The 25157-nt window shown below is 35.5% G+C and overlaps 5 protein-coding genes and 1 long non-coding RNA gene across 12 annotated transcripts; 3 read left to right on the top strand and 3 right to left on the bottom strand.

The window, feature by feature from the left end:
- The first annotated feature begins 223 nt into the window (after window positions 1–223).
- Window positions 224–1538, top strand: Pgls (6-phosphogluconolactonase). Its single transcript, XM_065306447.1, has 4 exons — window positions 224–486; window positions 570–773; window positions 834–1117; window positions 1177–1538. Exons 1-4 carry the CDS (start codon window positions 369–371, stop codon window positions 1276–1278), a joined length of 708 nt encoding a protein of 235 aa, XP_065162519.1. The 5' UTR covers window positions 224–368; the 3' UTR covers window positions 1279–1538.
- On the bottom strand, window positions 1151–11152 carry SCaMC (Short Calcium-binding Mitochondrial Carrier). Of its 6 annotated transcripts, none has more exons than XM_065306439.1 (7): window positions 10931–11152; window positions 9776–9902; window positions 8454–8541; window positions 8154–8265; window positions 3766–3924; window positions 3127–3700; window positions 1151–3065 (listed from the first exon to the last, which is right to left on the bottom strand). In XM_065306439.1, exons 1-7 carry the CDS (start codon window positions 11150–11152, stop codon window positions 2872–2874), a joined length of 1476 nt encoding a protein of 491 aa, XP_065162511.1. In that variant the 3' UTR covers window positions 1151–2871. The 6 variants fall into 6 exon arrangements, with proteins under 6 accessions (XP_065162511.1, XP_065162514.1, XP_065162516.1 ...); XM_065306442.1 differs by lacking the exon at window positions 10931–11152 and adding an exon at window positions 10074–10739; XM_065306444.1 differs by lacking the exons at window positions 8454–8541; window positions 10931–11152 and adding an exon at window positions 10074–10739.
- On the top strand, window positions 6181–8190 carry LOC135794947 (uncharacterized). The gene is made up of 3 exons (XR_010548999.1): window positions 6181–6584; window positions 6678–6854; window positions 8113–8190. It is a non-coding gene; the product is annotated as an uncharacterized lncRNA (long non-coding RNA).
- Window positions 11153–11613: 461 nt separating the features above from the next.
- On the bottom strand, window positions 11614–18433 carry LOC135794729 (uncharacterized). The gene is made up of 17 exons (XM_065306113.1): window positions 18279–18433; window positions 17954–18155; window positions 17730–17884; window positions 17527–17668; window positions 17199–17471; window positions 16911–17134; window positions 16541–16838; window positions 16359–16478; window positions 16130–16299; window positions 15913–15991; window positions 13578–13832; window positions 13355–13518; window positions 13149–13290; window positions 12583–13085; window positions 12334–12524; window positions 12152–12273; window positions 11614–12085 (listed from the first exon to the last, which is right to left on the bottom strand). Exons 2-17 carry the CDS (start codon window positions 18071–18073, stop codon window positions 11786–11788), a joined length of 3258 nt encoding a protein of 1085 aa, XP_065162185.1. The 5' UTR covers window positions 18074–18155; window positions 18279–18433; the 3' UTR covers window positions 11614–11785.
- Window positions 18434–18565: 132 nt separating this feature from the next.
- LOC135794716 (uncharacterized) lies at window positions 18566–19997 on the bottom strand. The gene is made up of 2 exons (XM_065306088.1): window positions 19719–19997; window positions 18566–19540 (listed from the first exon to the last, which is right to left on the bottom strand). The coding sequence occupies exons 1-2, from the start codon at window positions 19938–19940 to the stop codon at window positions 18884–18886; spliced, it is 879 nt and encodes a 292-aa protein (XP_065162160.1). The 5' UTR covers window positions 19941–19997; the 3' UTR covers window positions 18566–18883.
- An 813-nt stretch (window positions 19998–20810) lies between these two features.
- Window positions 20811–24704, top strand: LOC135794711 (pyruvate dehydrogenase phosphatase regulatory subunit, mitochondrial). 2 transcript variants are annotated; one of them, XM_065306081.1, is made up of 13 exons: window positions 20811–21224; window positions 21275–21487; window positions 21547–21710; window positions 21774–22010; window positions 22072–22182; window positions 22255–22424; window positions 22484–22835; window positions 23029–23177; window positions 23236–23384; window positions 23439–23910; window positions 23961–24161; window positions 24227–24333; window positions 24392–24704. In XM_065306081.1, the coding sequence occupies exons 1-13, from the start codon at window positions 20995–20997 to the stop codon at window positions 24525–24527; spliced, it is 2691 nt and encodes an 896-aa protein (XP_065162153.1). In that variant the 5' UTR covers window positions 20811–20994; the 3' UTR covers window positions 24528–24704. The 2 variants fall into 2 exon arrangements, with proteins under 2 accessions (XP_065162153.1, XP_065162152.1); XM_065306080.1 differs by having other exon boundaries at window positions 23020–23177.
- Window positions 24705–25157: the final 453 nt, after the last annotated feature.

The raw sequence follows: 25157 nt of genomic DNA, 5'->3' as shown, positions 1-25157 counted from the left end.
ATAAGATTAAATCAATTTTAAATTAAATTTAGGTCTTAAACTGTTTTATTAAATTATTTCTGGACAAATTTTAAAATTTGTTGATCTTTGCGCGTGTTTAAATATTTAAATTCTTTGCGAACTGTTTACGCTTTCACTGACCGAATTAAAAGTCGAAAAAAAGTTGATTTGTTCAATATCGTTGCGCAACAGCCGCGGTCGCTTACACGTCTCGTCGTGAGTTCTCGTTCGAGTCTCCTTGAACAAGTTCCGTTTGGATTGCATGTACTTACTCTATGTACTTTACGTCCTCGGTCACAATTTGCAGTTAATACCGGTGACTTTGACAGCGATATAAATATTCTCAACAAAAACAAAACACCAAAGTCATGGCGATCGTGCGCGTTTTAGAAAATGCTAAAGGAGTTTGCACCGAACTCGGCAACATCATAAAGCAGTTATGCGACGATTCATCGGCAGAAAAGTACTTCAAAGTTGGAGTATCTGGTAAACAAGAATATCCAATATTTTATTCATAAACCAATGCAGAGAACAAGGGCGAAGATGAAATTTTGCTTCCAATATTGCAGGCGGATCCTTAATCAAACTTCTCACCGACGCGCTCTTGGAAAATCCTGACATTGATTATGCCAAGTGGAAGATATTTTTTTGCGACGAGCGTCTTGTGCCCGTCGATGATAGCGATTCAACATATGGCGCTTACATTCAGGGATTTCAGGGTAAAGTGGCAATTAAACCAGAACAATTTGTTACTATAAAGCAAGGTTTATCAGGTAAATAGATGAAAATTATATAGAAATATGACAAAATGCTTATATGCGCTTTGTGAACAGCTGACGATGCAGCTAAGGATTATACACAACAGATGGAGCTGTATTTCACACCCGGAAAACTTCCCGTTTTTGATTTACTGCTATTAGGGATGGGACCAGATGGACATACTTGTTCACTATTTCCGGGCCATCCCCTGCTTAAAGAGTGTTCAAAATGGGTAGCCCCAATTACAGATTCCCCAAAACCACCACCATCTAGAGTGACTTTAACATTTCCTGTTATTAATAACGCTAAAGCATGCGTTTTTGCAATGACCGGGCAAGGAAAAGCGGAAATGGTTAAGGTAAAGCCATCTCCTACAAGAGAACAAAACAAGTTTGAATAATTTATTTATTTGTTTAGAGAATTTTAAAGGACAAAGAACCACTTCCCGCAGCAATCGTACAGCCCAAACAAGGCAAACTTTTCTGGATTTTAGATCAATCCGCCGCAGAGTTAATATAACTTGAGTAGTTTGCACAAAATTTATTACGGTTAAGTTTATGGAATTTCATCCTCGTGCATCGCTTACATTTCCATCGATTAAGTCGAATGTTTTTACAGGCAAAAACGTTGCTTAATCGTTAGCTTGTTCACAAATCATGGGGTTTTAACAAATAGCAACGTTTATAACAGCACCATTGGTATACTAGTCTCTAAATAAAATAATTAATATAATTTTTGTATCACCCAAACGAAAAATAAATCTATTTTCTACAATTTGACTAATCCAGAGTCTAAATAAATGTCACAACTATAAATACAAATGTGTATAATTTTAAAAATATCTGTACTCGTGTATGATTGAATGTATTTCAGCACGCACGAGTACAAGTTGTATATCATAAGATCTTTCATTACACACGAATCCGTTAGTCTTTCATTCGCCACTATTTGTTAAAACACCCTGTTTGCCCACAGCCTAATCAATCATCAATAACAACCACTTGCAGTATTCCTCACTCGCTATCGAAACTTAATACAATAAATAAAATAAATAAAAAATGCCAGTTAAACAATAAATACATTTGAGATATATTAAAAAAAGTTACTACTTAAGTACATCACATTCAATTTGCATTCTCGCTTTATTATTATTTTTTTAATATTCCGCATTACGAACCCCATTAAAATGGCATAACAATTCCGTTAACTCATGCTCATCGCGAAAACTTCACAAGAAACTTGGTAAATTGGTATAAAAATACAACAAAACTATAAAGTTAAAGGTATAAACAATAATGTACATGTTAATTCACCTAACGAGAGGAATCTTTGGTGTCGTCAACATTACTTAAGTTTGCGTTATGATTTCTTTTCAAAAGAATTTATCATCAACACTCATTCCGCTTACGTTATTATATCTTTGTTTTATGTCAACAACATTTAATTAATGTTTCTTCTTTTGTAATTCGTATCTATAGAATTGAAGTTTTGCACAACGTGATACATAGTTAAAATTTGTCAGTTAAGTCGAGTTAAAATTTAGTAACGCAACGATATTAAACAACACCAATGGCAACTTTGCCGTTTTGAGCGCCGACGGGTACCGCCTGCTTCACACCTAGATAATGTCTTCATTATTGTTTTAGTTTTTCAGCATTTATATTTAAAATATAGCGTACAATAACTTAAAAATAAATAAATTGCCTAAATGATGTCGAGTATGCTGTGGTGTTGTGAATGTTGAACGCGAGTTTGATGATACTAGTTAAAACTTAAAAATGCAATTTACCGTTTAGGTTCTTACTGCCGAAGAAAACAATATTAGAGAGTTTTAAGAGAAATTGCAATCGATAGCAAGAGACATTGTAAGAAGAGCAGAATCTTAGGATCGCTTAAGCCGACGCTAAACAGCGTTACCGCCTCGACCGTCGTTCGAGAGCTGGGGCAACGCGACAGCAGCGTCATTGTTGATGCAACAATGGAGATGCTGGTCGTCAGGGAGGCCGCATCGCTTGTCATGTTGGCCGGTGGTGGTGCCGCGTTATTCATTGGAGTGAAGTGGTAGATTTCATTTACATAAATAACAATTGTTCGTCCTACGCTTTCCCTGCATCATGTCATATTGACCCCCAGTATGCGGCTAGAATATTCGTACACCACGTAACTTATGCTGACGGCTGGCATCACCTTAATAAAGTTGGGCGTGATGCCACGGTAGAGTCCAACGAAACCTTCTTTCTGTAGAATGTTCTTAAAAACTCCTGTCATGGAATTACTACTTCTATCTACAGGCATATCCATTATTGCTATAAAAATATTTCACATTGTAATTTTAACATTATTAAAACTCTTTAAGTATATATTTACCTTGGGCTTGCAATCGGGTTCGCACTAATGCAAGTGGATAAGAACACATCTGCCCTAATGTACTGGAAGCGCTGCCGCAAGCCAACAACAAATAAAAACTCGGTTGTTCGTTGCAGTTGCAATGCTTTTGAAGATATTTTTTCTTAAGTGTTTCATACACCGCTAAATCAATACCCGCATACGGTATAATACCCAAAATATTTGGTATGTATCCACGATAGAAACTCAGCAATCCCTCTTTACTGTAAATTTTGAACGCTGCATCAGCAATGCCTTTAAACTGACCAGTTTTACGCAGCGCCAGCCGCGTCTTCAGCACCTCCAAAGGATATATCGCAGTCTGACTGATGCCGCCCGCCATTGCGCCGGCAAAGAACCGCTCGTATATCGTCAGAGCCTGTTTTGAGTCTCCCTTGATGGATCGTTTCACCTGCTCATAGGCGGCAAACTTTATCGCCGACTCGGGAGCAATTTTCAGCACGTTGATGCCATTGCCTCGCCAAAGTCCTTGAACGCCCCCTTCCGTCACCATACTTGTGAAACAATTCTTTATCGATTGCTTTGAGGATTGTACCTGAAGCAAACACCGTAAATAAGTCTCATTGCAATTACTCTAGATCAAAAGTAAAAATAACTTACTTGTAAAAACACTTTAAGCCTATCTAGTGGTGCGGTACAGGTTCGGGAAACAGCGCCAGCGATGCCACCAGCAGCCAAATGTCGCCACCACATGCCAGTTTGCATTTCTTTCTGTGTGAAGTCATCCGGGACGTTCATATCCTCACCGATATCCAAGTACTGCAACAAGAATCCCATATTTAGAATACATTACACAACTACAGCATTTCTTATGATAATAGCTTTATACATTCCAAAGAATTTTTACCATCTTTTCCTTTTTCCCCCTGCTTTCTGTCCACTCTTCCACATCATCGTCCATCATATCGTTAATCATTTTAAATGAAAGTTCTGAGTCTTCCAGAAACAACTCTACATTAGGCATAGACATAAAAACTAAACTAAAAAATGACAACTGAACAGCTTGACTTTGACATAAACTGATATATAAATTCAGTATATTTGATAGGATAGTTGTATCTGATCTATCTAAGCACGTTATACGCTAATTTGTTTTTATTTGCAATACAGTCTCAATGATATACCTGCTATAATAAAATAATACAATCCATTGTATGATAAACTTGCATACATAGAACTAATAGAGTAATTATTTTGTTTACTCTCGTCTGTGCGCTATGCTGCCTTCATTGTTACAGTTAAACAAATGTTCATGAAAGTCGAAACAGAAATAAAATATTTAATGCGACCAAGGGGCAAGTAGCTACTTCGATGTAACATATAAAATAAACAATATTGCATAAACTTTGATGTCACACGATCAATATAAAATGTAAACAGATTAATTTAAAAACAAAACAGCGACAATCAAATTCAATCATGTTCGTAAAATATTCGTTCATTGTATTAATAATGCGATTTTTGTCCGTGGGTATTCGCGGGTCACAACTGACGCAACTTAAAGTAATTATTGACTTATTTGATTATGACGCAGACCGTGGTGATAATAGCCCGTGTTGCACGAGTTTAAAAGTAATGATAAAAACATACCAGACATTTTCAACCCAGCATTTTCTATGGATTCCGCACGAGACACCAGCAATCTTTTTAATAATTAAGCCGCGACACGTGGTGATCGATACCATCATCGCAGGCATTATTTTCGTGCACTTTAAGTAACACTCTGCCCTAATGTCAGGGCTAATGAAAGTCGTCACCGGCCATGTGAAACGTGATTTCACATCTTGGCATCTGCTAACTCACCGAAATAACACGCGATTATCGTGCGGCGCATTATGTAAAACTTGGAACGATTTCATTTTGCAGCTCAGCGCAGCACGTGCAGGCACGCGACAATATTTTTTGCTCTCGGTTGTTATTGGTGTATGTTTTATATGTACAAATATGGCAATGTATTGAAATTAATCGCATGCGTCTCGTCAGAAAATATTCCATCAATAGATAAGCAATTTGTATATAATTGTATTTGTGCACGCGAATTTTTAATTTCTATGATTAACTTGATAATATTGAGTGAGAATAGAAATTTTCGGTGAGTCATTGTCCTAATTCGGCTGGCATTGACTCTCAAATTACAAATAATTGCATTTTGCAATTCATAACCGCCGAATACACCAATCTGGGCAGCATGTCTGGCGAACCAGTAACATAATTTTTGATTAACGCTGGGTCGTTGGCGGAACTTGTTCATGCGACAACGTGGTGCTGTTGCTAGGCGCGGGAACGCGGCAAAATGCACAAGTGAATGAACGGTGGGCAAGTACATACTAAAATTCCTTTCAAGGCTGCCACCGCAGCTCAGACACCGCGAAGCCGGTTGGTTTCATAACTTTCACCGAATTACAAAAAGCATTTAAAAAAACCTCAGCACAATTGCTTAAAGAAAAAGAATGTGATGCGCGTGCATGCAACCAACCGAAATTGTGCACAGGTACAGGTAATTCGAGTGGGGAATTCCACGCTTTCTAAAACAATATTTCATTGAAACGCGTATCGGGTATGAATCACATCTGAGGCAATTATGCACAACTATGCACAATACTCATTGTGAAAGATATGAAATTCTACGAAAAAATAATTACCGCTGCTATCAGCTGCCGGAAAATGAAGATAAAGTCCTCGAGCGCATCCGGTATCGGATTGAGTGCCTCCTGCTCGTACATGTTGGTGAGTATTACTCTCTTCGCCACCGTAAAAGTTTTAAAAAGTAACGTAAAACGAATAAAACTTAAATCGCGCGCGAATTCGTAGAAGACGCTTTAAAAGCACGCCGGTTCACGCACACACACCACGCGCCCCGAACTTTACTAGATAGGCTTCTTAAAGTGTAGCACACAAATTCGCTGGCGAGCCGAGGCAGGTATAAGAACATACTGAACCGCGCGGCCTAGGCATGTGGGCCAGCTGTCGCCGGCTACAAGGCATGCGATGATTACATGAATGGATCCAGCAGCAGTGGGGCAAACCACAGTCGATGACGTCGCGTGCGAGTCATCGCTCAGCAACGTCGCGGCAGACTCCAAGTATCGCGCCGCGCCGAACTTCGCGCTCTCTATCCATGCGGCGGGCGGATTTCGCCGGTTCTAATCGTGAAACTCGTGCTAACCGACGCGACGACGACGCGCATTTGTTTGCATTTACAGCGCTTCGTTTTTCTACAACGATAATGTCCCGAGGATAAATAAATAATTTTCCTTGACGATCAAAGATTGAGGTGGAATTCTCCTCAAAGGAAAAATTATTTCAATCGATAAATATAAATATTATCGTAAATAATTTTGATTATGTTTTTTTCGTATTTTCCCGTCACCAGGTGTTAATTAATTACAAGTTGACTTAGTCAAGAGCAGTAAAATTGAGTAAGTGCAAATTTGACGCTAAAAGAATTTGAACTTATTAGATTAAATTAAGTTTAATGGAAGTTTTAAATCATATTATTTATGCATGGCAAGTGTCTACAAGTCAACAACGATAGGAAAAGTACAATCGACATCAACGCAAAAGAGATTGTATCTGCAACTTATACAAAGAAGGCACGGTTGGTTGAAAGTTTCAATGTGTGTAGTTGAGCTGACGTCATTAAATTGCACAATGCTCAGCTCTCGCTGTTCACGCTTGGAGCATGTGAGGTATGTGTGCTCTGCCAATCGCCGCGTGCGACCGCGGTCGAGCCTCCCATTCGATTTTCAAACCAGAAGCGTTGTTGCTATTTGAGCAGCACAATTTAATCAACTATTCTATACGATCCATATTTTTTGGGTCGATGAATAATCAAATTAATTATTATTGTAGACGGTACCACGCGAACATGTGTGCAGCAGTTCTAACTGCTTTGCAATAAATGCAAATGACTGTTAATTCAATTCCAAGAATCAACTAACATTAGCTCTGCATTCGGTCGGGTCATTGAGAAGAAATAGGATGTTCAAAGTATAAGCAGTCTTTTGTTACTAAGTGTGTCGTACGATACGATATTTTTTTGTTTTCATTTTTGATAGTACGAGTAGCAAGTCGCACCACACCAGTCAAAAGATCAACAAAAAGGTTTATTGCCCAGTCACTGACAGACAACCGCTTATCCTTTCTCTTATCTTTATATTTGAATGCTCGTATATTGCAAAAAACATAAAAACTATTATTTGTGTCCTTGAGAAGTCTTTGTTTAATTATATTGCAGTTGTAAACAAAATTACCAACAAAAAAGAAAACGTTATGATGATGTCCACTGCTTGCAAAATATCTCTTTATTTATTCGCAACAGACTTCTTTTTATGGATTTTTTTTGCGATTACAACTTTCACTTACGTATACCAACATAATTTTTGCAAACGACCGAGATATGATGTGCTGACTCTTCTTTCGCGCTTAGATACTTCGTTCCAATATTATAATAAATCTATTTTGACGCATAAACAAACAGAACGCTTAAGGTCACGTGGATAATTTGATTACGTCGATGTCTCCGAGCAAAGTTTCTTGGAAGTCTGCCTTCAATTCAATTCGGGAGACATAAAAAATACCGCAAAATAAAAACGAAATTATTTTTAGCGAACCTTGTAAACATTCGTGTGTAAAATTCGGAGGTGTGTACTTCAAGTGCTTGCCAATTTCCGTTCACCATTTGAATTTGGTGATAATTCATTTCTGTCCGCATTGTTTTTGTATTCGTACCGTACTGCTGCTGATAAAATGACTAGAGCAAAGTTCATTAGTCTCCAATGAGACAAAACTACGTAGTTAATGACCTATGTAGTTAATGTAAAGTACACCTGAATATTTAATCTCTAATTTTTAAATTGTGTTTTATCTTGATAATAATTATGAAATGTGCAAAACCGCACATATTACCACACATTAACCTTTTACCTTTATTTATATTTTTTTCAGATAAAGTTCAATTAGATGTGTCATTAAATTTTTCAACTTACCGTTGAATGACGCCAATAATAAATAAGTTGGTGAATGTCCGTACTGGGCGCAAGCAACAGAAAGTCTCGCCATTCGTCGAAGCTAATGTTCAAACTACCATCCTGATCCATTCTAAAACAAGAAGTAAAACGAAAGCGTTAGTAAAATTCCAGGTTATCAAATAATTTAGCGTATAAAACAGCGCAATTGGATTTTAAATTAAAAAATGAGAGAATTCTTATCGAATGGGGTTCAAATTGAAAAGAAAGGGTGCAAATAAATGAACTTAAAACGTACGAAATAAGTTTTATGTTGAATACCTCTGTAACAATTTCGTCGCTTCGTTTCTATCTAATGGTATGCCAAGCTCCTGGAAGGCTTTAATTAGTTCATCTAAATCTATTTTACCTGCAATATGCAATTACATATTAGTGAATTAGAATAAAATACAAACAATTATCTTTAAATATAAAGTTATTACATAAATTACGGGCGCGTGTATTTCAGCAAGTGTTAAATGTAGCAAAGGTGCTAAGTATTCGTATCGACAAATTTCGCATTTCATTATATGCCTATATCTAATTACCACTATAAATGATAAGATAAATTTATTTAGTTATATATTTTATTCAGTAGAATAAAAATGTAGTCATCCGGATTATCCAAAATTATGAAAGTCATACGCTTGAACTTAACATTCCCAGATAATCATAAACTAGTTGAGTCATTATAGATTGTATAGTAACAATCAAAATCAAATAGATTACAGTGATAACCGAGACAATGGAGCGGAAAAGGCCTAAATGAGTTATTTCATGCTACATTGTAGCAAAAATTCAGACCACTCTAATATTTTGTAAATAAACCAATACCTAATTCGCAAATTTTTAACAAGCGAACGCTATAATACGTCACGATAAACAATATGTTTAACGCAAGAGTGCCAAACGCGTGTGTTAATTTTTTGTAACCAAATTTAATCAATTGCGAACGCGATAATTAGCTAATAGCGTAAGCATTTGCAGCATCTTATAGGTAATAGCGATGTTTTGTGCGCATTATTCAAACTAATAACACTTCGAAGCGACAATGTGACATTAGATCCAGCCGAGCGACTATTAATTAACACCGCGCATTAAAACTTCATTATGCTAGTGTAAATAGATGCACGTCTCATGTACACACAAGTTCGATGATGGTAAACAGAATTGAAAGTGTCCAGACGATACGCATCGCGTGAACAATTCAAATTTATTTTTGTCACGCGACTCGTTTTGTCAAAAAACACATTTATAAATAAAATTGTATCACGAATCGAAATTACCTGCCTTATACGTAAGTACAGTATTATACTTATTATTGAACGCTAATTGAATAAACAAATTTATTAAATTTAACTGCATGATGTTTTAATTTATGAGAATTATGGTTAAAAAACAAAATCTGTTTATTTGATTAAATTGTGCAGAAAATTGAACCTCGTAAACATAGTTATAAGTTGGCTAACATTTTTTTAAAAATTTTGTGTTGAAAACAAGTGATTTTAATGACATATATTGATTCAAAAGAAAAATCACGGAATGAGAGTGAAATAAAAAAGACTGGCTTTATTATCATCTACACTATTGTCATCCCAACTTACCATCTTTGTTTTTATCCAAGTCGGAAAAATGCAACCTCAGCTTTTTCTCATGTTCACGAACGTAATGCAGAAAATCGGCTAGTGAAATGTCACCGCTCTTATCCGTATCAGATTCTTGCAAGAATTTCTGAAAAAGAGAAATATTAGCCAATTTATTTTTGACATAAGCACTAAAAAAAGCCGGTGTCCCCCATACTAATATAAAAAGAAGGTTACGAAAGGTTACCAACGGTCACCAATATTCTACCAATAAAACATCTGTGCAATGGTTTGATAAATGAATAATTAAATTACTCACGATTTAATTACTCTTTGAACAGCACAGACATTTAAATAAATAAATGTTATGACACAGAATGATGCAACGAGTGCTGATAAGAGTTACTTGCATTCTGACCTAGAGTCAGACAGCCACGGAAAATAGTTTGGAAAGCGGCCGGCTTGTGGGGAAAATCGATAATTCAAGCGCCACCAGCTCAAGGTCGACAGAAGGATTGCACATGTCCGCCGACAAGTTTGGAAGGATATAAAATAGTTTGGACTCAGAAAATATTCCTCAAAAATAAATTGTCCTATAAATATATTTTAGTTGGAAACATTTGTTTCAACTTAATGAACTCAAAAATTTGCAACTTCAAGTACATTTACTGCATTTAGTTACAGTTACAAACTAATTTTTATAACAACATGCTACTATCTACGAAATGGCAAAGATCATCAGACAATATCAAGGTCGAACACATGTTCCCCGGCGAAACTTAGAAATTTAAACACTCCGCCGATTTTTCCCAGTAGATAAATTGAATTTGTGCCAAATAATTCTATTGTATTAAATCTTAAGCCCGCTAAAAATAACCGTACATAATAAATGCAGTAAAAATCTTTGTTTTCAGAAAAGGAATTCATGAGAAGTACGCCCTTCAGCGCAATAATTTTTACAACAATAAAAAATCGATTGCCAGAGCGAGTTGCTGCAACGCACCTCATCTACGCGGTGGCCAGTTATTAGCGCTAGATTTAGATTTCTATTTTAATGAACGCTCCACAGCGGACGTGTGCTTTGTGCCACGAAAGCGGAATTTGCAACCGCAGGCAGGCGTCGCGCCGCGTTGGAAATTCGGCATGTGGATTAGGTTAGGTTCAGCGCTGGGTTACCTGTGCGTATTTTTCATGTACGCCAAACTGGCGTAGGGCGCTCGACAGATCGTGTATGTCAATCTTGCCGTCGCCATCCTGATCCAGGCGTGTAAATAACTTGCCCAGGCGCTCTTCGTCCTCTGCGGGCAGTTCATGCAGGTAATGGGGCGGTTTGCCATTCATGGCATCTCCACCATCCACAGTCGCACCACCGACACTCTCACCACCCCGTTCCGGCATTTTCGCGAAAATTAGACCAGCATTCGCGTTACAGCCTTTAGTACGGAAATGAATTAGATTCTAATATTTGGTAATTCCGGCCTGCGAGCTAGCCGTGCGGGACTTTTGAAAAACCGTTAAGCCAAAATTGTCGCAATGCGACTCTCCGACACGGGTGCGCTCGCGGGTGTAAATGGAATGTCAGCTGTCAGCTGTCAACGAAGGGCGATTGTTATCGTTTATTAATTCTTTTCTCGGGGTGCTAGCGACCTCTTCAAGTAGGTAGCGGAGTATACAGAAAAGCATTAAATGAAAGCGTTTTAATTAATTTTTTTAATTAACCCATTATCAAAACGTATTAAATAAGAGGAGAAAATAACGTAATAAAATAATATAATACAAAAACAAAACATTAATTTTATAAAGTTGTCAATTGTGACAATTGTGGAAATTGATACGAATATTAGATGGCGCCAAGCGTGTGAATTTAATAACTTTATTATTAAAAATTTTAGTTGTACATTTATTATTGCAAATTTATTAATAGATTATCTCAATTAACACTTTTACATTTGCTTACTTTTCTTATTTTTATGAAAAATACTTTCTAGGAAATTCACAGAAAATATGTACGTCTTAATCGTAATATTTTGATTAAACAGTTGTCTTAGATTGTTTTCGTTTTCGCACATAAAAAACGCCACAAATGATTGCTACCCCTGTACCTACACCAATCAACACCCACTTGCAAATATCGATTATGGTTACTGGTGTCAAATACTGATCTTTAATTAAATCAACTAAACTCTCCGGGATATTTACATTCTCATCCACCCAGACAATCGGCATTACTGAAGGCATTACCTTATTTAGCGCAGCAAATGCCGTATGATATTGTCTTAATATGAGGTTGAATTGAACACGTTTGTGTCCAACCATGGGCGATCCAGTGTTCTGAAAATGGCAGTTAAGAGTTGGTAAATTATTTTAAAATTGCATCTTTCATAATTAAATATTTACCGGTTCCATATCAATGTATATTTTGTGGTCGTCTTCAACTGGATGGAGCCCATTAACAGTCTTTGTGTAACTTTCATCGGTAGCCCATAAGAAATGAGGCAAAGAAAGGACAATTGGCGCATCTGAATAAAAAATTAATAATAAATAATGCCAACAATAAAGAGTTAATAAATATGACTAACCGAGACAATTGTACATGTCAGTAAATCCACTCGGATGACAATCTAAGTCACCATCAATGTTTTTGGTTTTTTTGATGCAATAACATTCATTTTCGGGACGACTCCAATCCACAGATGCCTGTGTTAAGGTACTACGGTATCCGGGAATATCTTCATATTCAATTTCATCTGTGAACGCTAATTCAACAGTTCTACAATTAAAACAGAAAATTAAAAAAACACATTAAAACCACTAAAGTTTAATATTACCTGCATATATCCGTGTTGAAAATAGTAAAAATAGAATCCTTATCGTTGTGTGGACCATAAATGGTGGAATCAGTACCTTTGACCTCATTACAGTTGTTGTCGTCATTCCAGAAAGAAGTGCGTTCTTTACCGTCATACCTAACGATGTCTCCCAATAGTTTAATATCATTCACACCATTCTCGATTTCAAAAGTTCTCGGCTCAGTAATATTTTTATGTTGAAAGAACGAAAATGAAATCTCTCTAGTAGTTTCATCCACATCCATAGTCGGTGTATTCTTTAATCGAATTATGGCACAAACAAATTTTGCAGCCGAATTCAAATTATCCTGCTTGCAGAATTTATAACCCCTGAATGAGTACTCCCCAATTGTAACTGTATGAAATATATCCCCAGGATTTACACCAAAAGCCAATGGGTAACCCTTTTCGACTATACCAAGTATGAATGAGCCAATAAAACCTAAATCACCAACGAGGTTGTCGAATATTTGAAACACTGACTAAAGTTGAAGAAAAACAAGTTAGAAACAGATAATACAGGTAATAATAGTGCACAAACTTACTATTAGTGGAGCGTTCAGAACTGTCATTTCCTGGCTTTCCTCTACCTCAGAATAATCTGGTAAAAATTCATGATGTTTCTTGATGTTGAACTTAATTGTATTATCAGACTGGTGCTCAATGTTAACTTTTTCAAAACCTTTGCTATTGGCAAAAATTAAACGTAAATATAATAAAAACTTAAATTGTTTATTGATATATATGTTACCTGTATACGATTGGTCCAACCTCAGTTACATTAGGATACGCAATACCATTCATAACATCTTCAATATTATTAATTTGGAAAAAAACGATGGAAAAATTTAGATTAAAAGGCAATTTTTCAAAACGTTCATATTGCTCAGAATCCGTATCGTCCAAAATGACATTCTATAAATAAATCCAATAAGGAAAACGCTCATTTTTCAAATATAAATTGTTTATTATACCTCGTCAATTTGATCATCTACAACGTTTGGAAGAACTGCGAAGCCCAGGACAGCAGCAATGACAACCAACACTACACCAAGATTGGCGCCCACAATTAGCCCAATTTTCATGTTGCACTTGCACCCCATTTTAAAAATATTTGAGAAAACTTTCGGCCGCCAAAATTTCGTCACCGTGTGCGGTGACGACTGATCGGCACAAACTGAGTGCTCTCGTTTGATTGATGCTGTTTTGTACAATCCTGTCAAGTTTTTCTAAGCTTATCTAATACAAAAGAATCAAGTAAGAATAAAAAATATGAACAATGTTCAAATCGTTGATCACACTTGATTGCAAGATAATAGTTATCTTTGTTGAAATGAATAGATATTTGGTTGTGTAATGTTATTTACAGATTGGCAAACAAATATATTGAGTTAAACAAGGAAACGACCAAATGCAGAATATATATTTTTGGGTGTTAAGTTAGGTTATGTTATAGTAAGGTCTTTAACCATAAAGGAAACATCAATAAAGGTGAATTCTTACTTGACACGAATGACACGAATGATTGTTACACTGCGAAGTAATATGATTCCATCCTTCATTCGTATCAAGTTAAAAACAAGTTATTTTTTATTTTAAAATATTATACACTATCACTTTTATTGCGATCAACTTCTGAATCGAAAACAGTTTTGATGGCGCATATCGATAACGAGCTGTCATTATTGATGCTCTGAGGCAGATTAGCGCGGAATTTGACCACAAAAGAATTACATTAGGCTGATAAATATTGATGTTTATCGGCTCATTGTTATCAGCATTTTTTTGCGTTGCTGCCATGTGTTTCTATGATGATTTTGGTGTCCATTTGTAGCTATGATAATGAACTTGAGATTGACTGCTTCTTTATCTGAGCTTAATTTTTCATTGTTATTAATATCCTGTTACAATAATTGGCTTTTTTATTTACATCACACCATTTAGTAATATACATTTATGACGCATGATGATAAGCGTTGAATTTGAATCGGATGTTGTTTTTAGGTATAACGAGATATGTTACTACCTCATGTAATTAAGTAGGTAATATTTACTACTTATTGCTTGTAATTTAGGACGAAATTGCAAAACATTCAACTTTGAATTAATATTTTTCTAATAATGGAATATTTATGCTGTGTTTATCTACATTTATCTTTAAAATAAATTAAGTTAGCACTCAAAGTACAATCGTCTACAATATGAACCTCCATCAATAACACGACGTTAAAATTGATTGATGAAGGGCGTCTAAAAAGTGAGGTTTATTTAAGATATTCAAGTACCTGTCGTGGTATCGCTTAAAATATAAGATGTTTGTTTTACAATTGATTGTGATAATGAAAAAGCGGAAAGTACAAATTATAAATGCAACTTCGCATTTATTGCTTATCTATAAAAGTGTTTATGAAAACGCCAACTGCAAAAATGTTTGCATCCTCTAATAAATCCATGCCTAATCCTCACTTCGATGAAAAAGTTATATGATACTAATCCTTTTATGATATTGTGACATTTGACACACTAATAAATAAGTTTTGCAAAGATTAAATGGAGAGATGTAAAATATAATGCTCCGTCATCAATTACACTTCATCTCAATTGCACATTTATCGATGGTGTAAGATTAATTGAAAATCTTTTTAAAGAATACATAATAACTTATCAAATATAATAATTAAATTGGAATTTACATTTATGTCGTAAGAATTTATTCTTGTGTAACATAACTAATTAAATTCTATATAACGTAGTACCGATTTTGAAATATAATTAATAGATGATAAATTGTATAATGGTGCTTCACTTTTGAAAGCGATTTATTGATCAAAAGCGGTTTCCAAAGTAATGTGCAACTTCTTTATCTCAAAGTACTACTAGTCAGCGTTTTAATATCTATTTATTTTAAAATGTTGAGATAAATCAGATACAAATCAAAGGTTTGCGAAATGAAATTATCAGAAATTCAATAGTTTAGGTTAACAACATGTTTATCACAACAAATATTTAAGGTAGCTTAATACTGTCACTGGAAACTACCACTTACTAGCTTTATATAGAAATTATCTCAAATCATAATTGATTACGTCTGTTTCCTGTCTCCTAAAATCAAATATTTACGAACATTATATCGCGTTGTTGTTATGAGTAAGGCAGGCGAGTTTTCTAATGGAAACTAGAGACCACCTTGCAATTTGGTCCGCAGGAAGGAATAGTTAACAACGCCTGCCTTCCCGCGACTAACCGCATTCCGATAGTACACCGGGAAAGTTAAACCCCACTCCTTCATCCTAACCTGCGTGTAACTACCTCCTGCATAATCCCTGCCGGAGGTACTTCCCCCACTACTATTTGCTGGTCGGCCGCAGGTATATATGGGCCACCAACACTGCGCCCCGCAATAATTCGTGACTAATTCGTCCATCAGGGCCTTAGGTTCTTTCCACTTTCTTACCACTTTCATCTAACTATTCGATTCGTAATACAAGTAGCATTTGGTTTTATTTATATACACAATGACATCAACTATGATTTATTATTCAAATTAAGTTTACTAAGCACAAAAGTACCGACACTTCCAAGCAACAGTACCACACCGACGCCCAGTAAACCCCATTTAACTCCTTCAATCATTACTAGATCATCAAAATATGCGTCGTTTAGATAATCTACAGTAACATCGGGAATTTCCATCGACTGTAAAGTAAATACATTAGTCAATTCAATTTAAAAACAATAATGAAATAAAATTTTACTTCTTCAACCCAAAACAGCGGCATCATGAAAGGCACAATCTCTTCAGCAAATCCTGTGACTTTACGCAGCCAAATGTTGTATTGAGTCTTCTTGGAAACTCGTAGAACCGCACCAGAATTCTATACCAAGCAAATAATTTAATATAAACAATCTATTTTTATTTCTTCGTTAGAATACTAACCGATTGAATGTCAATATAACTGACATCTTTTTCAATAACGGGCGAAAATTGTAAACGTTCTGCGTTTTCCGGATCTGTGTAGAGGAAGTGGGGTTGTGATGATATTAGCGGTATTCCATTTAAGCAATTGTATAAATTCAAAAACCCAGTATTAGCGCAATTGTTCTCATCTTCGATACAAAAACATTTGTTTACGCCATTCTCAGGCGTATATTGAAAATTTTCGCTTTTTAGAATCAAGCGATTACCATCTATCTCTTTTAGATCAACTTCTTCAGTAAATGCATAATCTAGAGACCTTTAAACAAAAATACGTTCAATAGATATATAATATTATTTTAATATTTTGCTTTGTTTAATTATATGTTACCTGCAGAGATCATTGTTATAAACAGATAGTCCTTCATCAACATCCAAGTCAGGATTGAATGTGTGGGAATCTGTCCCACGAATTGAATTGCAATAATTGTCATCATCTAGCTTTGGCCAAACATTAATGTGTTCTGCAGCGTTAATAGTTTTCAGTTGACCTTGCTTGTAAATATCTTTAGCTCCTCCATACATTTCATAAGTATTTTCTTTATAAGTTTGCTCCTATATAATCAACCACATCATTTAAAGTTCTTATTATTTAGCACGATGTTAATAAATTACTTACTGGTTTAAAAACGAAAAAATTGTATCCGCTTGAAGTTGCACTTTTTTTAAAACGAGGATTTTCATTTAATTTCTCAAGAATTACATTACGTAGGGTTACTGCACCAGTTGAACCAAGATTTTCTGTTAATCCCATCTCGTAACCTTTGAAGAGAAGGTTTTCTATTTTGATGCGATGAAATAAACCATCGTTATCAGTATCAGCGAAGACAGACTGGAAGTCACCTTTTACTAATTCCATTAAATTAGTGCCTTCAACATACATTAAAGACATCTGAAATTAAAGATTTGAGTTACAATTTATTCCAAAGCATACAAGAAATACTTACGTATTTTAAGACGTTTAAAGTGACAAATGAGTCTGTTTCCTTTATTGTGGAAGATGGATCCAATTCAAATGATACCAATTCGTCGTAAGTGAACGTGTCCGATGTCGCATCATAAATGATTTTATCTTTGCGTCTTGTTTGTCTTTAAATAGAAATTGGTGCGTTTTTATAAGGTAGGTTTATAAAAATTTTATGTGACTTACTTGTAAATTATTGGACCGCGTTCTTCCACACTTGCATTTTGGCCTGCTGCTATTCCACCGGCGTTCTTCACGTCAAAGAAATAAATTTTGGTAGTAACATCGTAAGGAGGTGTCTCCCAGTTTCTGTATATCTCTGATAATTCCAAACGTACATTCTAAAAAATAATAGTATTTTATCTTATATGTTGAATTGGCAATGCTTGTTTTGAATTTAAAACACTTACATCTTTTAATTTGTCTTCAGTGATATCTGGCAAAACTTTAAAACCCAAAACACCACCAAGAATAATTGCCACCACTCCAGTAATGGCTCCTGCAATAACTAGTGGTAACATTAACCCCATTTTGATTGAACAATTGATTGGTCTACACGGTTGTTTCTCAGCGACTGTTGCTATACAAAATATCGGTGTAATTCGAGTTCATCTGCAAAACTTACATGATTTATAGCTGCAATAAATACCTTTCAATAAATTTATTACACAATTAAAATAATCTCCAGCTGCATCTTTATGGAGACTTATTTTTATACTTACTTGGTATACTTACTTATATATATATATTAATTAGCGTAAGATCTAAAGTATATTGTTATGTGTATTAACTAGTATACTGATAATCCACTAAGATTGACTAGGAATGTTGCTGTCAATAGTAAACAGCTTAAGCCGACTCATTGATATCCCTTTCTATAGTAACTGAAGTTAATTATTATGACCTGAGCATTTTAAACTTATCTATCTTTATCTTATCTAAGACATTTTTCTGGAGGATATTTTACATAGGTACTTGTAGTGATGATTAAAATACGTTTGTCATGGCACTACTATAAGTAGTTGTTACAATTTTGTATTAGATATTAAAGAAAAACAGCACATATAAAATTATATTGATGTACATTCTTTGAATTTAAAATAATATGTTAACTTATTTTCGAAATATTTAACCTGTCACTTATATTACTATAAGTTTTCAAAGAGCTATATATAATATTGGTTGTATTAATCATAAATCTTTATTGGATGGATCAATGGAGGATGTAATATAATTTAATCCATTATAAGTATCGATTGAAATAAACAATAATTATGATAATCACATAATCATCAAGCACACTTATAGTCCATGCATTTTAGATACAAAATACATGTTATTCAGAATCGTGTAAACTTATATCCGGTTTTACTGATTGCATATGTAAATTCATCATTTTCCTCTGTTGGTCGCAAAGGTTTGCCTTGATTATTTGTTTGGACTACTGCAGGTTTTCTGGTAGTGCTTGGACTTTTCGTAGTAACAACAGCAACCTTTGTTGGTGATTTGGTAATAATTTTACTAATCTTTGTGGTTTTTAATGTTGATTTTTGAGTTGAAGTCGCTGTTGCTGGTTTAGTGACTTTAACGCGTTTAGTCGTTGATGGCTTTGTTGTTCGGATAATTTTTGTGGTTGTAGTTGATTCATCAGTAACATCTATTGTTTCAGCGGTGGTTGGGGGCACGGTTGATGTTTTCCAACTAAATTGAGGATAATAATTGACAGTTGGCAGTGGTTTTTCATGAATTTCTTCAGATGATATTCTCAATACACCCGGTTTGAAACAACCTTCAAGGAATGTACTTGCATATTGTTTATCTCTGCAATAGAGACCGTACACCACCCATGCGTTAAATCCATCTCCAGAAAGACGCTTATGTTCTCTATAAACACGACGAGCGCAAATCACATCATCTTCAATATCATCGTTTCGTAAATCATCGCAGGAAACGCCACATGCGTATCCTGGCGGCGAACACCAAAACAGTTGACTAATCTAGATAGAAAGAGATAAGCGTGATAATTATGCAACGAATAAAATGCTTTAATTGCATTAGCACGATGTACTAATCATGCTGATTTGTTTAATTTGAAATTTTCTTCAAGCATAAAATATTGTCATAATAATAATTAACTACATATTTAATCTAGTTAAGTTAATACTTAATATTTACCTGCAACAAACCATGGTCACCGCTACCATGATTAATCGCGGATGTATTGTATTCAGATTCGTGTCTTGCGATGCACACCCAAGTTGCGAGTTGATTGTCTGGAATCTCATGCACATCGCGCAATTCTCTCGCCAATTCGCACCGCTCGTACACTTTGCCATGAATTGCAATTACGCATCCTGCTACTATAATATACACGGTGATTAACGTTTTGAAATCCATTACATTAACCGGTGTCTTTACTTAACGATCTGCTACAAGACTGAAACCATCTCCGACGTTCTACAGACTTTTAAACTCACAAAGTCTTCTCGTTTACCATAATAAGAGAAAATAAATTAACGATTTCTTGCCGTGTGCATCTCTACTATGTTGAGATCCGATAGATAGCGATCATGCTTCGTTAGCTGCGTTCTCATCTTTGCAGGTAATAATGTAATCTACAAACAGGTTGTATGTAAAATATTCGAACGGTTTGAATGATTGGAACCTTCGAGGAGGAACACATTGCGAGAGTGGAATCATCTGCCCCAGGGGGTTCACAATATTGAATGTTTGCTCAATATATTTTATGAGTTATGTGTAAACGTTATAATAATATTGCTACTTTATTACAACGACACGCTTAATGATGTAGAAGAGTAGATTTTGATGAGATCGCTACGGGATGTGAGAATTCTGTTTTCATAATAATACTATTTTGGTCATAAGAATCAGGAAACAAGTGACATTTTTGTTTCGTAAAGTAAATAAAATTTACATTTTTAAATCGTTTGATTTTATTTGTTAACAGGCGTACGGATGTATCACTTCACAAATCAAGCCTTGAAGTTAAGAAGTTAATGAATTCTTGTGGCTTGTAGTGCGACATTCGAGTTTTTTTTAGATAAATTATTCAGATTTACGCAATTTTACGATAAAAATAAATTTAACGTAATTTAAACGTTGATTTGTGTGAATTTAAATATATTTATACTTAAAGGGCAAGTTTGTAGCAAGGACGAAGCCTGAAAAACATTGAAAACGAATATTCGTGATTGTAATAATAAACTCGTGGTTAGACAACCAAATATACGCATATTTTGTACATATGATCAGAAGTAACCTATTCAAATAAGTAAAAAAGCAATAAATGTCATAACATAAGAAGCCTACTAAATGTTAATCATTTGCTCTATTGCAACCACTAACTAGTAATTTGGATCTATTCCAAATAAATATCCAATTGATAGTGATAATGAAGTCCTATTGAAGCTGAAAGCACACTTCTACCAAGATGTTACGAAGGTGCACTGCAAGACATCATAGCTCACTTAGATTATTCTCAACAGCAAAAATATGTTTTGCTGAAAATGAGGCAAGCAACAAAATTCAATTAATCCATCAGGTACCTCCCACAAGTGCCAGAGTGGTAATATGCGGTGGTGGTGTAATGGGGGCATCTGTTGCCTATCATCTAGCAAAATTAGGATGGGGATCTGAAACTGTACTAATTGAACAGAATAGGTAATCAAATGGTTGTGTTTGTCTTTCGATTTTTATTTACACAATTCTAGAATTGGAGGAGGCACCACATGGCACTCCTCTGGACTTATTGGGGTTTTCAAACCAAGTTTAGCTCAAGTGCAGCTCACACAATCCAGTATAGAATTATATCAAGAATTAGAAAAGAAAGGATTGTCAACTGGTTGGAAACAAAATGGAAGTTTGAATTTGGCAAGAACTAGAGATAGAATGACTGTATTCAGGAGAATGAAATCTCAATCAGTGTAAGTTATAATTTTAAAATTAAACACTAATATAATAATACACTTTTTCTTTTCTAAAGTTCTTGGAATATTGAATGTGATTTATTAACACCAGAAGAATGCAAGGAAAAGTGTCCACTAATAAATATTGATGACATTGTTGGTGGTTTGTGGATACCTGGAGATGGTGTTGGGGATCCCTACAAAATTTGTTTGTCTATTTTGGGTGAAGCACAAAAACAAGGTAATAATTTCACAGCTGGATATGATTTATTTATTTTCAAACTTAAAACTCTTTTTCTTTAAGGAGTAAAAGTAATTGAGAATTGTAGTCTCAAGTCAATTAATCAAACAAATGGAGTGGTATCAAGTGTAGAGACTGATTTAGGCAACATAAAATGTGAGTTTTTTGTCAATTGTGCTGGGTTCTGGGCCAGAGGAGTGGGACAACTTTCAGAACCATTTGTTAAAGTTCCTTTACATGCAGTAGAGCATTATTATTTACACACAAAACCAATTCCTGGATTAGATCCTGAAACACCAGGTAAATATTCATCATCTTTATAAATGCAGACATTAACTACAACAGCTTTTAAATCTTATAGTAATACGTGATCAAGATGGTCATATTTACATTCGCGAAAATAATGGTCGTTTTCTTGCTGGGGGGTTTGAACCTATAGCGAAACCAGCTTTTGAGGATGGCAAAATTCCTGGTAATAAAAATTGTGATCCTGAACGTAATAAATGATATTTTTGTGAATTGTTTCCATAAATTTTCTGCTCAGCTAGCAGTAAAGAGAGATACTTACCAGAAGATTGGGACCACTTCCACGTTTTATTTGAGCAGCTGCTACACCGTGTTCCAAGTTTGGGTTCAGCTGTTTTGGACCGTCTATGTAATGGCCCAGAGGCTTTCAGTCCTGATTGCAAATGGATAGTTGGGGAAGCACCTGAAGTAAAATTAATTGCACATAGTTTGCTAGATAATTATATTACATAATTATTAATTTTTAGATCCGCAATTATTTGATAGCAGCGGGCATGAAAACTATTGGCATATCAGCAGCGGGCGGAGTTGGATTAGCTACTGCCGAAACGATTGTTAATCGGGAAACTTCATTCGACATGTATGAAATTGAAGTGTCGCGTTTTCTAGGTCTGCACAACAATCGTAAATTTCTACGCGATCGCGTCACTGAGGTTCCCGGTTTGCATTACGGTCTTTTATATCCATTTCACGAATTTCAGACGGGCCGGAACTTGCGAATGTCTCCGGTTTATCCGAAATTGCGTGAAGCAGGTGCTGTTTTTGGACAAGTAATGGGCTACGAACGACCTACATGGTTTGGACCAAAACAAACTGATAGTGAGTATCGCTCGCATGCATGGAAAATGTGTTCTTGCACTAACAGTTTTCTTTTCATGCATTCGTTTGTGTGCTTTTTTCATTAACAAGTAAGTGTTACTTTCTGTTAATCACACGTATGTGGATTGCTTACTATCTTTCAAAAAATAGTTACAATAAGATTGCTTATGCAATACTTTTTAAGATCGGGAAGCTCAAGATTGGTCTACGCCCTACAGAATAGCATATACAAATACATTTGGTAAACCTCCTTGGTTTGATTATGTCGCTGATGAATACGCAGCCTGCAGGGAAACGATTGGTATCAGCGACTATTCGTCATTCACAAAAATTGACTTATGGGTAAGTCTGAACCACTTCTATAAAATGTAGTTAAGTGAAAGTAATCGTCTTGTCTTAGTCTAAGGGCGATGAAGTCGTCAAAGCTTTGCAATTCGTTTGTTCAAACGATGTGGATGTTCCAATCGGTAGTATAATCCACACTGGTATGCAAAACAAATATGGCGGCTATGAAAATGATTGTTCCCTCGCAAGAATCTCAGAAAATCAGTAAGTTAACTACCCATGTTTCTCTAGACTTTTTCTTTATTATTCTATCGCTAGTTACATGATGATTGCGCCAACAATCCAGCAGACTCGTTGTAAAGTCTGGCTACAAAAACATCTTCCATCGACAGTTGCCCTGTCTGATGTAACCAGTATGTTTACATCGCTTTGTATCATGGGTCCTTTTACGCGCACACTACTAGCGGAGCACACGGACACCGATTTAAGTCCGAAAAACTTCCCGTTCTTTACTTTCAAAATGCTTGACGTTGGATTAGCAAATGGAATACGAACATTCAATCTTACGCACACCGGAGAGTTGGGGTATGTTATGTACATCCCCAACGAATTTGCTCTCCATGTCTATTCGAGGCTAATTGAATCGGGACAAAAGTATGGAATGAAACACGCAGGTTACTACGCAACGAGAGCGTTGCGAGTAGAGAAATTCTACGCATTCTGGGGCCAGGATTTGGATACTAAGACGACTCCACTTGAATGTGGACGTGCATGGCGGGTTAAATTTGACGTAAATAAATAATGATACTTGTGGTACATCATTTAAACTTAAAATTACAGAAAGGCGTTGATTTTATTGGCCGAGATGCGTTACTGAAACAACGCGAGGAAGGCGTGAAACGAATGTATGTTCAGTTGTTGCTTGAGGATCATGATTTCGAAACGGATCTTTGGCCATGGGGTAGCGAGCCCATTTACAGGAATGGAAAATATGTTGGCGTAGTAACGACGGCTGGTTATGGCTTCACGTTCAAAAAACAAGTATATTCTTACTCGACGAATTTACTCTATATTGAGACAACTAATTATCATGGTCACTTTTGTAGGTATGCCTCGGATTCATCGAGAATTATGACGGCAGAGGCAATAAACAGCGCGTGACTAATGAGTATGTTCTGTCTGGTGATTATGAAGTCGATATTGGTGGAATAAGGTATATTTTTAACCCTCAATTGCTCGGGCCAGTGATTTAAATCTTTAATGTAAAATAGATATAATGCCAAAGTGAATTTGCACTCGCCGAATCTTCCGACTAAATTCCCCGACGTAGAAAGAGAAGCGTATCAAGCCACTAGGGATAAAAACGACGACTCACTGGTTGTGACAGCAATTAAACGTAAGAATTAATCGTTCCGCTTCCGTGCAACATGAAACAAGACAATAATTTGGTGAGTAAATGTTACATAATGATTACATAAGTGATTACATTTTCCGTGCACGTGCTGCTGCAACGTTTTCGTCAATTTATAACTACATACATTATGTCAAATATATTACTGTTAATTAAATGTGATTTTCCATATATATTTTGTGCAGAGTCTGATATTACTTATTTAAATATATAATATGTTTTAAATAATAAACAATATGATTGTTGATTAGTCCCACAATGCTAGAATTGCTATTAGCAATCTTTTTTTATAATATTTAATTTGCAGTTACTAAACTGTCTCTATGGGATTTATCTATATGGCTTAAATCCAGGATAAAATTGATATTAGGAGTCTATTTATCTGAACGGATGGAAACCGAGGACGAGTTTACAATGAAATTAAATATATTTTATTAGTCTAATATAATTGGAACGATAATGTTGTACGCTTTCGAATATTCTACATGTTCTAATGTGCTCAAAATGGTCTATAATCCTTGTATTCTACCTTTTCAACAGATCAATATCCGCGATAATTGTATAAACGATAGAACACAGGTTTGAAAAGTGCAACATGCGTACATCGTTGCCACATGTTGCTTTCG

The sequence above is a fragment of the Atheta coriaria genome, unplaced genomic scaffold (genome assembly GCF_025399875.1).
Source record: "Atheta coriaria isolate IRGN ID8LTWV9N9 unplaced genomic scaffold, Caltech_Dcor_3.1 hic_scaffold_6_pilon, whole genome shotgun sequence".
NCBI lineage: Eukaryota > Metazoa > Arthropoda > Insecta > Coleoptera > Staphylinidae > Dalotia > Dalotia coriaria.
Note: the sequence above shows the minus strand (reverse complement) of the source record. Positions and strands in the feature narration are given on the sequence as shown.